This window comes from Cololabis saira, chromosome 18 (assembly GCF_033807715.1).
Source record: "Cololabis saira isolate AMF1-May2022 chromosome 18, fColSai1.1, whole genome shotgun sequence".
Lineage (NCBI taxonomy): Eukaryota > Metazoa > Chordata > Actinopteri > Beloniformes > Belonidae > Cololabis > Cololabis saira.
This window is the reverse complement of record NC_084604.1, coordinates 42,586,842-42,603,095: the sequence shown is the minus strand read 5'-3', so window position 1 is coordinate 42,603,095 and position 16,254 is coordinate 42,586,842. Positions and strand designations below refer to the sequence as shown.

Sequence of the window (16,254 nt, the reverse complement as noted above, 5' to 3'; positions counted from 1 at the left end):
TGTTCAACTAAGTTCAGGTTCATGTGGGACCAGTTCTCCTCAATGGTTCATCACAGGAAACTTTACATGCAGAGAAGATAAATACAGGGATCACTATGATCAATACTTATTGATTATTCGTTGAAATAATCAGCATTCATTGATATTATATCCTACATTTCTTTGTTAAATTACATAATCTAATTTTAAATAACCACATGATCTCTCTTTAATCTCCTCTGCAGGTTGAGTGACTGTCACCTCTCAGGGAACATCTGTGCAGATCTGTCCTCAGTTCTCAGCTCTCAGTCCTCCAGTCTGACAGAACTGGACCTGAGCAACAACGACCTGCAGGATTCTGGACTGGAGCAGCTGTGTCCTGGACTGGAGAGTCCAGACTGTAAACTGGAGTCTCTCAGGTCAGAATACACCAAGGGGTAAATCCACAAAAGGATTGCGCGGCCTTTGCGGCCGCTAAACCGGTGCAAATTAGACAAAAAGAGAGCGTCTAATTCACAAAGCACCCGCAAAGGGCGAATTGCATCACAGACTGCGCTGCCAAGCAAATAGTGGCATTGTGCGCCTGTGCCATTTGCATGCATGTAAATTAGGTAATATTCATAAATTCGGCGCAAAATTGCCCCCTTTCTATCCAAATAAGCCTCATTGTAAAAACCGTCTAATTCACAAAGGCCAGGGCTATTTGCCACACGCAAAAATAGTGGAGCAAATACCGTCTTTCAGAAGCGTGTATTAAACTGCGCGCAGTCCCACTGCGGCTCTGTTTCTCTCTCTATTCAATATCATTCCAGCCTGTGTGATACTGAATGATATTAAGGGTGAAATCTACAGTCAGACATGACTGTAGACAGTCAGATCAAGTGGGGTTGTGGACTTATCGGATTTAAAAATAAAAGTAACAGGAGCTCAGGATTCATCCATACAGTAAGGGGCTGCTTTATTACAAACAATTCCACCATATAAACATATAAATCTGAAATGTGTGTGTTTAACAGCTTAATAATGTCATCACATATCACAACATATATCAGACTTATAATAAAATAGCGCTGATCGTGTCCCTGTGAAGCTCAGCGTCAGTCAGGACACTCAGCTGCTGCTGGAGCTGCAGCCGCGGTGAGTGGGCTTGCCACCCGTCCCTTGAAATACGGAATTGTTACGTAATTGGGAATTAGAATTCATATGAAACAGTTTATTCCGTATTTCACAATCGTCCCATGCACGTCTGTCACATACGCACACACTAGTTAAGCCTAATTATGCCTAAATAATGGTCTGCGTTAAATCGACGCAGAGCCTACGCCGTAGGGCTCTGCGTCGATTTAACGCGGAACCATAAATCAGCCTTGAACAGCACTGAGGGAGGAGGGAGGAGAGGGAACGGGGCTCTTCGCACAGTGTCTTGAGGATTTACAGGCTGAGCCTACCGTTAGTTCTTAAACTGTAAAAAAAAAAAAAACGGGTGGAGAGAGACAAAAGCATGAGTTTGAAAAGTGGGGGGGCATGTCCCCCCTGTTCCCAGTGGAAATTGTGCCCTTGCGCCTCACGGCGTTTTATTTTCACTCGCTTTATTTATTATTTCTGCAGTTTTCAGTATGGACCAATCTGTGTGCTGAAATATGGAGAACACTGGAAACAGCTCCGCTCGACTCAGACAAGTGCAAATTGCACTCAGCCGCAAAACGTTATGGGCGTGTTTGCGCTGGTATATCATTAGAGCAAAATCTTTTGTGAATAGGACCTTGAAGCGGGGCAAATTGCGGGTGCAAATGCGCCGCAATTCACAGCGCTATTTGCGGGCGCAATCTGTTCTTTGTGGATTTGGTTCCAAGTGTTCAACTGGTGACCGTTACAACTGTTTGTTTGGTGGTTTTATTCTATCCCCGTTAGCTGCTGACCTTTCACAGCAGTTTCTCTGGGGTCTCGTCAGAATCATCAGCTGAACTGCAACATTATCATTAATTAAAATACATAAACATACATGCTCATAACTCTTTTGAAAGTCAGGATTTACATTTTCTCATCACACTCTCAAACAAAATATTAAGAACAATCAAATGAATAGCTCAATTTAAAAAGAATATAAATATTTTCCATTTTTCAACAACACAACAACTTTATGGACAGTGTGAGATAGAACAAACAATCATGTGTGGTTCACATTTTAACACTCCCTACAGCAAAACTACACACACAAATACAAAATAGATAGAGGAAAAGGAAACAGTGTCAACACAATAAACTGATTAATAGCTCAATTCATAACAGCCCATTTATTCTCCTGAGTAAACAAAAATAACTTGAGCTTCTTCTTAAAGCTTATCATATTATCTAAAGTCCAAAGTTCTGGTATTTCACTCCACACCACCATCGCTCTGTGATTCTTCTGTTTTAAGTTACTTCTACATGGAGGGAACAGAAAACCACCTGCTGATGTTCGCCTCGACAAATTATTGTGTGTGTGACAAAAATGATAATCTTCTGTAGAGTGTTTCTGGTGTTTTAGTCATAACTGCTTTATTGATTAAACTCATCAATGAATAGTGCCTCCTGCATTCTCCACCTAACCAGGATGGATGGGGATTCATTACTTCCACTGGTCTGATAAAGGTGCTGAATGATTGTTCTGATTTACCTGCAGCCTGGCCACGTTACGTTTGGTTGTACTGGACCAAATCACGGAGCAATAATCTACATTTGACAAGACCGATGTGTGTATCACCTGTTTAATCTAATCATTAGGCAGAAACTTCCTGCAGTGTTTAATCACAGCTATATCTCTACCCATCTCTGCACTATTTGGTCAACTTGTCTATTCCAGGACATTTGACTCTACAACATCCCCTAATACCTTCACTTCTGTTACTTGCTCTATCACTACATCACCCGTAGTTAAGCATAGCACAGGGTCATTTCTTAATAAATGTTTTGAACCTAAAACAGTACACTTTCTCTTCACCTTATTCAGAACTTCTAAATAAATTGGGCCAAAATTACACGATTACTTCTGCTTTGAACAATATTTGAACATCAACACTAATCAAAAGGATTGGTGTGTATGTTGGTGTTTTCATCTTAATCTAGTGTCAGACTTGGACCAGAAAAGCTCAGGATGTTCAGTAAAGGTGAACATGTCAGAGGAACAACCAGGAACCCACATCATGGATGTAACAAAAGTGTAAAACCTGTTTTATAAAGTCCAGATACGGTGGTGACCCACATGGACCTGATGACAAAGTTGATATTTGAAGAAACACTTCTCTGATGAGACTGGAACATGTTTTACTTTCTCTTCAGGTTGGTGATGTGCGGTCTGTCAGAGATCAGCTGTTCTTCTCTGGGCCCAGCTCTGAAGTCCAACCCCTCCCATCTGAAACATCTGGACCTGGGCTGGAACAAGAACCTGCTGGATTCAGGAGTGAAACATCTGAGTGGATTTCTGGAGAGTCCAGACTGCAGACTGGAGGATCTGGGGTCAGACATGTTTTAGTTGTGTGTTCAGATGAATCTGATGTGAAAGTTGTGTTGACACTAACCTGCAGACATCAGGCTGATCTTCTACTGATCCACACTGACCATCTGACTGCTCTGAGTTCTTCTTCTCTGCTTTAGTTTCATCTTAAACTTCCTCTTCTGATTCATTACATAAAACTAAACATGTGAATGTGTCAGACAGGAACAAATGAAGAACCAGAGATGTGTCTGAACCTGGAATAAAACATCTGAACAAACATGAGTTAACTGGGAAATTAGACCACCATGGAAAAAATCTCTTTCTAGGTTTTTAATATCATGTCTTAATAATTCTGTTAAGATCATTTCATCCAGGTGACATCAAGACATAAGGTGCAACAAATAATGTATTTTTATGGTTTTCAGTGTGTAAAACTAAATATAAATCCATGTGTGTTGAAGTTAGTAAAGTGAAATAAAGCTGCTGTCTAGACGATGAGTTTCCTTCATCAGCAACAAAACATCCAACAAGAACATCAGAAACTTTGTGTTGAAACTATGTCGTCACTCAATCAACTTTTTCAGAGAAAATGTTTGAAAAAACTCCTAAACAGACAAATATGTTCTGATTGATGAAGAAATGTCTCCTTAAAAACATGGAAATGTTTTTACATTTTACCAAGTTCAAATTTTAACATCAAAACTCAGCTTCAATAAACTTTAACCTTCATTTAATATTTACATAGAAAGACTGATATTTGAATTCAAATTCTATCAAAACTGTTTCTGCCATTAAAAACTACATTAAACCCTGGAGCATCAATTAGTTTCCATATTTTGACGAGTATTTGGTTCTAGTTTCTCTGTAAGGGTTCAGATTTGTACGTTTTTGTACCATCATGCATCTGTTCTTGATGAATCAAATGTTTTAATCAGACAAAAGTTTTCTGCACCAGTTCCAGATCCATCACTGGAGAAGAGATGTCTTTCATGAATGCTGATTAAACACAGACGTCCTCCTGTCCCGAAACTCTTTCTCTGCTCACAAAGTCCTTCTAGGAATGAAAACTTTATCGTCCAAAACATCATTTACAAACAGACGTGTTATTGGGACAGAAACACGTGACATGAATGGACTTTACATGGTCTAGACTGTCGTCCTCATCACTGACTTTATTGAAATCAGCACAAACTCACACTTTTCTGATCATCAAGTCAATAATACTGAAGAGAAATATACGCAGACTATTGATCACATGTGACATCAATATGAACATCAGCCTTCATAAAGTCCATCACCTTTCTAATTCTCATCTGTATGGAGCATGTAAAATGATGATGATGATGATGAATAGTAATGTATCTTTTATTCTTTATTCAGATTGTGGGGCTGCAGGTTGTCAGAGATCAGCTGTTCTTCTCTGGGCTCAGCTCTGAAGTCCAACCCCTCCCATCTGAAACATCTGGACCTGAGTCACAACGACCTGCAGGATTCAGGAGTGAAACATCTGTGTGGATTTCTGGAGAGTCCAGACTGCAGACTGGAGACTCTGAGGTCAGACATGTTTTAGTTGTGTGTTCAGATGAATCTGATGTGAAAGTTGTGTTGACACTAACCTGCAGACATCAGGCTGATCTTCTACTGATCCACACTGACCATCTGACTGCTCTGAGTTCTTCTTCTCTGCTTTAGTTTCATCTTAAACTTCCTCTTCTGATTCATTACATAAAACTAAACATGTGAATGTGCCAGACAGGAACAAATGAAGAACCAGAGATGTGTCTGAACCTGGAATAGTTTAGTTTAGTTTATTTTGGTCATGATATCCCAAAAAAACAATAAAAATAAGACAAACATCAAAATAGCTTTTACAAAATTAAGAATAAAATAAAAATGACAACAAGGAAACGAATACACTGTTCAAAGAAAATCTTACAAAAAAGTTTTCAAGATACAAATAACATCTAGACTGAAAAAGGTGTAGCTGAAGCAAAGCTTATTCATTGCCTTCCCTCAAAAAGATGATTTAAAGTAATGAAATAAAAGCAAGAAGTAAGAGATAAGACTGCCAGTAAAACACATTTCCTCCATGGGGATAACAAAGATTCCTCCAGAAATAAGAAAGAAAAAAAAGGTGCACTCTACATGTTTCCTTCATCCTTAAGTAATCAAACCAAATCACCAATTAAATGAATACCCAAATTAACATACTGAGCATCTTTTTATTCTTTTAATTATTTACTACTTCAAACAATTCATTCTCGTCCACGTCAGTAAAAAATATGGTATTTGGGTTAATATCAATATTCTTTTCACTGACATCATCTTTCATTTTTAGGAATAAAATATCTTCACAAACATTAATGAATTTAACAGCTAATACGTTCAGAAATGTCATCCAGATGTTAATAAACTGAGAGAGTCTGACAGACAATAGTGGACAGACTGAATGTGTAGTCGTCCAATATATGAGTTATAGAGCTCATTTACTAAATAACTTCTTACTGTGGCTGAACTCAGTCAAACTAACGTTGGTTTCCTTTGACTAACATTACATTTCATTTTAACAATTACAAGTTTACCAAATATGAAATTATAAACATGGAAAAACATATTTTTCCATGTTTTTAATATTATTCTTTAATATATCTGTTAAGATCATTTCATCGAGGTGACATCAAGACATAAGGTGCAACAAATAATGGCCGGGTTTCCCAGATCAGTTAAGTAGTTCTTAACAGCGAAAGACTTCTTTCAAACCTTCTTAAGGAGCCTGTGAAAGAAAATCGCGTTTCCCAGAGTTGCTCTTAGCTTAAGTATCTCTTTCATTAAGAAGGAAATGAAAGATGCTGCTGACCCAGTCTTTACAACCATCTTAGTGAACAAAGACTCACAGATCCAGCCGCGTCAGGCAAATCAATATCACACCAAGCAATGAGATATTAAAACAATGCAGCCCGCACAAATTTTGATCTATTTTATACTTTAGATTTATATTGTTTAGCATTTATTGGTGACAGCAAAGGGGGAAAAAAAAAGAAAAATAAGGAATAACAAGTGTGTTCCTGTATATGCTTTATGCGCACAAATAAAACGATCATCAGGAATATCATTTATTTGATAATTTGGCTGCTATACAGCATGTTCTCGCTGAAAATCAACCGCGTCACCGTGCGCGAAGCAGAACTGTTTATATGAACGCATTCGTGCGTCAGCACTTCAGTCCCCTGGACGTGCTGTCGGACCGGGCTGCAGGCAGCCGGGACACCGATCCTCCTGCACCGTGTCCGAGCGCATCTATGTGATGACAGGGAAGCAGCAGCTGAAGAACGAGATCCTTTGATGAATCGTTCATACAGTCTCAAATATAATCAATGGTGTCGGTTTATATTAAAGAATCTTTTTGCCCAGAAGAATAAAGAGCGAAGACAACGACCCATAACTATTTTCTTCTCTTGAAAAAACCCACCTGCGGGATGCAGCAGCATCAGAAGAGCAGGAATACGTGCGTGGCGGGGATGATCTCTGCAATCTGAAGCCCTCTATAATTGTAAAAAGAATTTCACTTATCACGGGTTCTTTTTGGAACATAACCCCTGCGAAAAACCAGGGATTGCTGTAATTCCACGTTGCGATTTGCGAAACTCGCCTTCTCTTGGCTCATGTTTTTGAACGCACACACACGCCCACCCCGTTTACTCCCGGTCTCCGTGTGTGGGGAAAAAAAGCCTCACTGTAGCCAGAAATAACGGAGTAACACACCGTTTGGATGAAAAAGGGTCATTGAATTATATTTATCATCTTAATTTTTCATTATAACGCACAGGCAGCAGTGAATTAGTGCGTTAGGCAGCAGTGCTGCGTGTGAAAATGCACTGATAGTGAGCGGTGATCGATTTGCCTGGCATCGATTGATTTGGTTTCAGAACCGTACAGCTGCTCCAAAGAGCGTCTGAAAGAGCGAAACTAAAGGACGGTGTTAAGAAGTCATCTGGGAAACACCCGTATCTTAGGGTTCTCTCTTAGTTCAAACCTTCTTTGAACCTCTCTTAAATCCTTAAGAGAGGTTGGATCTGGGAAACCCGGCCAATGTCTTTTTATGGTTTTCAGTGTGTAAAACTAAATATAAATCCATGTGTGTTGAAGTTAGTAAAGTGAAATAAAGCTGCTGTCTAGACGATGAGTTTCCTTCATCAGCAACAAAACATCCAACAAGAACATCAGAAACTTTGTGTTGAAACTATGTCGTCACTCAATCAACTTTTTCAGAGAAAATGTTTGAAAAAACTCCTAAACAGACAAATATCTTCTGATTGATGAAGAAATGTCTTCTTAAAAACATGGAAATGTTTTTACATTTTACCAAGTTCAAATTTTAACATCAAAACTCAGCTTCAATAAACTTTAACCTTCATTTAATATTTACATAGAAAGACTGATATTTGAATTCAAATTCTATCAAAACTGATTCTGCCATTAAAAACTACATTAAACCCTGGAGCATCAATTAGTTTCTATATTTTAACGAGTATTTGGTTCAGCACAAACTCAGACTTTTCTGATCATCAAGTCAATAATACTGAAGAGAAATATACGCAGACTATTGATCACATGTGTGACATCAATATGAACATCAGCCTTCATAAAGTCCATCACCTTTCTAATTCGCATCTGTATGGAGCATTTAGAATGATGAAGATGATGCTGAATTGTAATTTATCTGTAAAATGACGAAGATGATGCTGAATTGTAATGTATCTTTCATTCTTTATTCAGATTGGTGCACTGCAGGTTGTCAGAGATCAGCTGTTCTTCTCTGGTCTCAGCTCTGAAGTCCAACCCCTCCCATCTGAAACATCTGGACCTGAGTCAGAACGACCTGCAGGATTCAGGAGTGAAACATCTGTGTGGATTTCTGGAGAGTCCAGACTGCAGACTGGAGACTCTGAGGTCAGACATGTTTTAGTTGTGTGTTCAGATGAATCTGATGTGAAAGTTGTGTTGACACTAACCTGCAGACATCAGGCTGATCTTCTACTGATCCACACTGACCATCTGACTGCTCTGAGTTCTTCTTCTCTGCTTTAGTTTCATCTTAAACTTCCTCTTCTGATTCATTACATAAAACTAAACATGTGAATGTGTCAGACAGGAACAAATGAAGAACCAGAGATGTGTCTGAACCTGGAATAGTTTAGTTTAGTTTATTTTGGTCATGATATCCCAAAAAAACCCAATAAAAATAAGACAAACATAAAAATAGCTTTTACAAAATTAAGAATAAAATAAAAATGACGACAAGGAAACGAATACACTGTTCAAAGAAAACCTTACAAAAAAGTTTACAAGATACAAATAACATCTAGACTCAAAAAGGTGTAGGCTGAAGCAAAGCTTATTCATTGCCTTCCCTCAAAAATATTATTTAAAGTAATGAAATAAAATCAAAATAAAATCAATGTCCCCTCCTTGAACCGCCACCTTACTGTGGTGGAGGGGTTTGTGTGCCCGAGTGATCCTAGGAGCTATGTTGTCGGGGGCACTTTCGCCCCTGGTAGGGTCTCCCATGGCAACCAGGTCCTGGGTGACGGGCCAGACTAAGAGCGGTTCACAAAGCCTACCATGGATAAAGTCAAATCAAGGACCGTTACGTCGCCCGGATCGGCGTCACCGGGGCCCCGCCCTGGAGCCAGGCCTGGAGTTGGGGCTCGTAGGCGAGCGCCTGGTGGCCGGGTCTTTGCCCGTGGGACCCGGCCGGGCTCAGCCCGAAACGGCGACGTGGGCCCGCCTTCCTGTAGGCCCACCACCCGCAGGAAGGACCATGGCAGGCCGGTGCATTGTGGGCTGGGTAGCAGTCGTGGCGGGGCCTCGATGACCCAATCCCTGGACCAAAACCCTCACAGTGGGGACATGGAATGTCACCTCGCTGGGGGGGAAGGAGCCGGAGCTTGTGCGTGAGGTTGAGAGATACCGGCTAGAGATAGTCGGGCTCACCTCCACACATAGCTTGGGCTCTGGAACCAGCTCCTTGAAAGGTTCTGGACCCTCCAGGACTCTGGAACCAGCTCCTTGAAAGGTTCTGGACCCTCCAGGACTCTGGAACCGGCTCCTTGAAAGGTTCTGGACCCTCCAGGACTCTGGAACCCAGCTCCTTGAAAGGTTCTGGACCCTCCAGGACTCTGGAACCAGCTCCTTGAAAGGTTCTGGACCCTCCAGGACTCTGGAACCAGCTCCTTGAAAGGTTCTGGACCCTCCAGGACTCTGGAACCAGCTCATTGAAAGGTTCTGGACCCTCCAGGACTCTGGAACCGGCTCCTTGAAAGGTTCTGGACCCTCCAGGACTCTGGAACCAGCTCCTTGAAAGGTTCTGGACCCTCCAGGACTCTGGAACCAGCTCATTGAAAGGTTCTGGACCCTCCAGGACTCTGGAACCGGCTCCTTGAAAGGTTCTGGACCCTCCAGGACTCTGGAACCAGCTCCTTGAAAGGTTCTGGACCCTCCAGGACTCTGGAACCGGCTCCTTGAAAGGTTCTGGACCCTCCAGGACTCTGGAACCAGCTCCTTGAAAGGTTCTGGACCCTCCAGGACTCTGGAACCAGCTCATTGAAAGGGGCTGGACCCTCCAGGACTCTGGAGTTGCCCCGGGTGAGAGGCGGCAGGCTGGTGTGGGCTTGGTTATAGCCCCTCAGCTCAGTCGCCATGTGTTGGAGTTCACCCCGGTGAACGAGAGGGTCGTTTCCCTGCACCTTCGGGTCGGGAAAAGGTCTCTCACTGTTGTTTGTGCCTACGGGCCGAACAGCAGTGGGGAGTACCCGGCCTTCTTGGAGTCCCTGGGAGGAGTACTGGATAGTGCTCCAACTGGGAGGAGTACTGGATAGTGCTCCAACTGGGGACTCCATGGTTCTACTGGGAGGAGTACTGGATAGTGCTCCAACTGGGAGGAGTACTGGATTGTGCTCCAACTGGAGACTCCATGGTTCTACTGGGAGGAGTACTGGATAGTGCTCCAACTGGAGACTCCAAGGTTCTACTGGGAGGAGTGCTGGATAGTGCTCCAACTGGGGACTCCATGGTTCTACTGGGGGACTTCAACGCTCACGTGGGTAATGACAGTGATACCTGGAGAGGCTTGATTGGGAGGAACGGCCTCCCCGATCTGAACCCGAGCGGTGTTCTGTTATTGGACTTCTGTGCTAGCCACAGTTTGTCCATCACGAACACCATGTTCAAGCATAAGGGTGTCCATCAGTGCACGTGGCACCAGGACACCCTAGGAGGTCAATGATCGACTTTGTTGTTGTTTCATCTGACCTTCGGCCGCATGTCTTGGACACTCGGGTGAAGAGAGGGGCTGAGCTGTCAACTGATCACCACCTGGTGGTGAGTTGGATGCGCTGGCGGAGGGGGAGGTTGGACAGACCGGGCAGACCCAAACGGATTGTGAGGATTGTGAGTACCATGGGCTTGCTGATTGGCCATGGGCTTGCTGATTGGGTAACGTATTGCGTCACGCATCGCGTCACTTCCTGGTGTTGCGGTCTGTGCTGCTGCCGTCTCACGGCGTTTGCAGGCTCAGATCTCTCCCGACTTTTTATCTAAAACTTAGACTGTTTTCTGGTAAAATAGCACTATATCTGGTACATTACTGTCTTTATTTCAACACTCGCTCATTTTCTCTTCCGTAACTTTCACTGTCACCAATCACCGATACATTTTCTGTCCGTTAGCCTCCGTTAGCATCTTAGCATGGCCGCTCCGGCTCCCACCGCTTCACCTCTTTCCTGCTCAGTGTGTGAAATGTTTAGTTATTCCTCTGCCTCCTTTAGTGAAGACGGTAAGTGCTTAAAGTGTAGCTTATTTGCAGGGCTGGAGGCGAGGCTCAGTCAGTTAGAGGTCCGGTTTGGCCAACTAAACCATAGTCCGAGAGCCTCCTCAGCTAACCAGGCTAAGCTAGCGGCGGACCAGCCCGTAGCAGCTGAGCGTAACCGCTCCCCTGCAGCTCCCGAGCAGCCGGCCAGGCAGGGCAGCTGGGTGACGGTTCGGAGGAAGGGTAGTCTTAAAGGGCTCACGGAACACCACCCGCTTCATGTGTCTAACCGTTATTCCCCACTCAGCGACACATCTGTTGAGAAACAGACCCTGGTGATTGGAGACTCTATTGTGAGACATGTGAAGCCGACTCCAGAGACCTTAGTTAGGTGTATCCCGGGGGCCAGAGCGGGCGACATAGAAGCAAATTTGAAGCTACTGGCAAAGGGTAATCGTAAATATGGTAAAGTTATCATCAATGTTGGAGCTAATGACTCCCGTCTTCGCCAGTCGGAAGTAACCAGAATGAATATTGTCTCGGTGTGTAACTTCGCCAAGACCATGTCGGACTCTGTAGGTTTTTCTGGCCCCCTCCCCAATCTGACCAGCGATGACATGTTTAGTCGCATGCTCTCGCTCCGCCGCTGGTTGTCTCAGTGGTGTTCAGAAAACGACGTGGACTTTATTGACAACTGGGAGACATTCTGGGGAAAGCCCGGTCTGATTAGAAGGGACGGCATTCATCCCACCCGGGATGGTGCAGCTCTTATGTCTAGAAATCTGGCCAATGTTATTAGACACTCCCCCTGACAATGCAGGGTCCAGGCCAGGATGCAGAGCTGTAGTTTAACAGGGCTGGAGGCGAGGCTTAGTCAGTTAGAGGTGCCTAGCAAAATAGAAGTGGTTGCAGTTCCCCGCCCTCCAAAAGTTCACCAGGTGCAGCGTTATAGAGGCGTTAACCAAGATAACCTTGTAAAAATTAAAACCAATGTACATTTGGTACCAATTACAGACCTAAAAATTAGATGCGGACTACTAAATATACGATCATTAAGCTCTAAGTCTCTGTTAGTAAATGATATAATTACAGAGAGCAGGAGTGATATTTTCTGCTTAACAGAAACATGGTTACAGGAGGAAGAGTATGTTAGTTTGAATGAATCAACTCCGCCCGGCTACTTTAATCATCACATTCCTAGAAGCACGGGCCGAGGCGGAGGAGTCGCAGCAATTTATAACTCCGGTCTCCAAACAAAAATTGAACCTAAGTGCAACTATAATACATTTGAAAGCCTCATGCTTGGTCTGAAATTTCCGAGCCGGAAATCAGAGAAGCCAGTTGTGTTAGTGGTAGTGTACCGGCCCCCTGCTGGTGCGTATCTGGAGTTTTTGTCTGAATTTTCAGATTTCCTTTCTGGATTATTGATCAGCACAGATAAATTCATCATAGTGGGTGATTTTAACATTCATATGGATGTTGAAAGCGATAATCTTAAATTAGCCTTCGATTCTCTTCTAGAATCAATGGGTATCTCACAAAAAGTGGATAAACCGACGCACTGTTTTAATCATACTCTCGATCTCGTTCTCACCTACGGTGTTGAAACTGATGGTCTGTTGGTGTCACCTGTAAACTCCCTTTTATCCGACCATTACTTAATAACGTTTGAATTTAATTTTGTTGATGTTGAAGTGCAAAATAGGAGGTATTATTTTAGCAGATGTTTGTCTGATGAAGTTATTGTTAAATTTAGGGAGGCCATTGCTTATCTTACGACAGCGCGAAATAGTGATGTAGTCGAGGCCAGTGACCTGGGTTCTACCTCTGCAGATGTTGATTTCCTTGCTAGTAACACTGCTGATTTGTTGCATTCAGCTTTAGATGAAGTTGCTCCTTTGAAAAGGAGGGTTTCTAGCCACAGGAGCTTAACTCCCTGGTATAATTCAGATATCCGCATGTTGAAACAAAACGTGCGTAAAATGGAAAGGAAGTGGTACTCTTGTAGGTCTGTAGACTCTCATCGTGAATGGAAAGATATTCTAATAGTATATAAAAAAGCCATCCGCAAAGCCAGAACAGCTGATTATTCAACGTTGATAGAGGATAACAAAAGTAACCCACGTTTTCTGTTCAGCACTGTAGCCAGGCTGACAAAGAGTCACAGCTCTGTTGAGCCGTGCATTCCTGCAGCTCTCAGTAGTGAGGACTTTATGGGCTTCTTCAACAGTAAAATCGCGAGAATTAGAGAAGAAATCAACCAGCCGGTTGTAGGTGTTTCTTCAGCTTTAGCGACTTCCCTAGGCTCTGACTTGTCTCTAGACTGTTTTGATCCTATAGACCTCCCTGAGCTGACTTCACTCGTTAATAGAGCTAAGTCAACCACATGTATGTTAGACCCCATCCCGACTCGACTATTCAAACATATTTTTTCTCTTATTGGTACGACAATACTGGACCAAATTAACTTATCCCTAATTTTAGGATATGTACCACAGGTTTTCAAAGTCGCAGTAATTAAACCTTTACTTAAAAAACCTTCTCTTGACCCAGACACCTTAGCTAATTATAGACCAATTTCCAACCTTCCATTTGTGTCTAAAATTCTGGAAAAGGCAGTTTCAAGCCAGTTATGTGACTATTTGTATAGAAATGATCTGTTTGAAGTCTTTCAGTCAGGGTTCAGAATGCATCATAGCACAGAGACAGCACTTGTTCGAGTCACGAATGACCTCCTTATGGCCTCAGATAAGGGATTAGTGTCCATACTGGTTCTACTGGACCTCAGTGCTGCTTTTGACACTATAGATCATGGCATTTTACTGCACAGGTTAGAGCATGTTGTTGGGATTAAAGGGACAGCTCTATGTTGGTTTAAATCATACCTATCTGACAGGTTCCAGTTTGTTCATGTACATGAGGTTTCTTCAGAACAGTCAAGGGTCTGTTATGGTGTTCCGCAGGGTTCAGTGCTAGGGCCAATCTTGTTCAGTTTATACATGCAGCCGTTGGGAAGTATAATCCAGAATCACGGCATACAATTTCATTGTTATGCTGATGATACGCAGCTCTATTTGTCTATGAAGCCGGATGAAACAGAACCGTTAGTTAAACTTCAGGCATGTCTTAGGGACATCAAGGACTGGATGTCCAGAAATTTCCTGCTTCTAAATTCAGATAAAACAGAGGTTATCATTCTTGGTCCAGAGCATCTTAGGAAGGGATTAGATGGTGTTGCGATGGCTTCCAGTGCAACTGTGAGAAATCTTGGTGTTATTTTCGATCAGGATTTGTCGTTTAAACCATATGTCAATCAGGTTTGTAAAATAGCCTTTTTCCATCTCCGTAATATTGCAAAGATTAGGAAAATCCTCTCACAGAGTGATGCAGAAAAACTAGTTCATGCGTTTGTATCTTCTAGACTAGATTACTGTAATGTGTTGTTAGCAGGATGTCCAAGTAATTTGCTGAATAGGCTCCAGCTGATCCAGAATGCAGCAGCACGAGTACTGACAGGAATTAGCAGGAGAGACCACGTCTCTCCAGTGTTAGCGTCGCTCCATTGGTTACCCGTAAAATTCAGAATCCAATTTAAAATTTTATTACTTGCGTATAAAGCCCAAAACGGCTTAGCTCCGCATTATTTGCAAGACCTGATAGTGCCTTATGTTCCTGTCAGAGCTCTCCGTTCTCAGAGTGCAGGTTTACTCGTAGTTCCTAGAGTATCTAAATGTAGATTTGGAGGGCGGGCGTTCTGCTATCAGGCGCCACTACTATGGAACCAACTTCCAATCTGGGTTAAGGGGGCTGACACCACCTCCACCTTTAAAACTAAACTTAAAACCTTTCTGTTTAGTAAAGCCTATAGTTAGTGTTTAGTAAACCTCTAGCTGGTGTTGGTAAATCTCTAGGTAGTGTAAACTTTAGTGTGTCAGAGTCGCTCCTGTGGTTTCTTGTGCTGGCCCCCCCTTCTCCTCCCTTTTCTCTCTTTTGTCCATGTTGCAGCATCCTTTGCCGGACACCGGAACCTGCAGTGTGGGAGTGAGGGGGGCAGGGTAACGGCCCCTTTTGGGCGGGGGAGAATGTTCGTCCCTCAAGACTCCTCTCTCTGGCCCTGCCCCTTCTCAACCTTTCCCCGACCCTGCACCCCAACCTGGGACTTGATGATTGGGCCGGAGCTTCAGGAGCTGCGTGCTGGCCTGCGGTCCCCACCCCTGGTCATCCCGTTGCTGGCCCCCCCTTCTCCTCCCTTTTCTCTCTTTTGTCCTGCAGGTGGCCGTGGGTGGCTTGTAGCTTGCATTACGGAGCACAAGTCTTTTCCTGACCCTGCACCCCAACCTGGGACTTGCTGATTGGGCCGGAGCTTCGGGAGCTGTGTGCTGGCCTGCGGTCCCCACCCCCGGTCATCCCGTTGCTGCTTCCACCTGCCTGCTGTGCTGTTGCCGTCCCTGACCCCCAGTCTGGCCCTCGGCAGGAGGGTCCCCCCTGATGAGCCTGGTCCTGCTCAAGGTTTCTTCCCTCCTAAAGGGGAGTTTTTCCTTGCCACTGTTTGGCTTAAGGTTTTTCTCCCACTAGGGGAGTTTTTACCTGCCATTGTTTATGTAATAACTGCTCGGGGGTCATGTTCTGGGTATGGGTCTCTGTAAAGCGTCTAGAGACAACTCTGTTGTATTAGACGCTATATAAATAAAATTGAATTGAATTGAATTGAATTGAGGATTGTGAACTTCTCTCTGTCAGGGACATCTTCAACTCTCACCTCCGAGGGAGCTTCTCTCTGTCAGGGACATCTTCAACTCCCACCTCCGGGAGAGCTTCTCTCTGTCAGGGACATCTTCAACTCCCACCTCCGGGAGAGCTTCTCTCGGATCCCGGGGGAGGTGGGGGACATTGAGTCCGAGTGGACCATGTTCTCTGCCTCCATTGTCAACGCTGCGGCTCGAAGCTGTGGACGCAAGGTCTCCGGTGCCTGTCGTGGCAGCAATCCTAGAAC

At 43.6% G+C, this 16,254-nt stretch overlaps 2 protein-coding genes across 3 annotated transcripts in view; both read left to right on the top strand.

The window, feature by feature from the left end:
- The window catches only part of LOC133464925 (NACHT, LRR and PYD domains-containing protein 12-like), a 34,097-nt gene that overhangs the window by 12,039 nt on the left and 5,804 nt on the right, over positions 1-16,254 (top strand). For both annotated transcript variants that reach the window (XM_061747131.1, XM_061747132.1), the window contains 4 exons: positions 225-398; positions 3,298-3,474; positions 4,835-5,008; positions 8,231-8,404. In XM_061747131.1, the coding sequence (XP_061603115.1) occupies positions 225-398; positions 3,298-3,474; positions 4,835-5,008; positions 8,231-8,404 (699 nt within the window). The remainder of the gene's footprint in view (positions 1-224; positions 399-3,297; positions 3,475-4,834; positions 5,009-8,230; positions 8,405-16,254) is intronic.
- LOC133418311 (uncharacterized) lies at positions 9,977-12,112 on the top strand. The gene has a single exon (XM_061706886.1). The coding sequence runs from the start codon at positions 11,201-11,203 to the stop codon at positions 12,071-12,073; it is 873 nt and encodes a 290-aa protein (XP_061562870.1). The 5' UTR covers positions 9,977-11,200; the 3' UTR covers positions 12,074-12,112.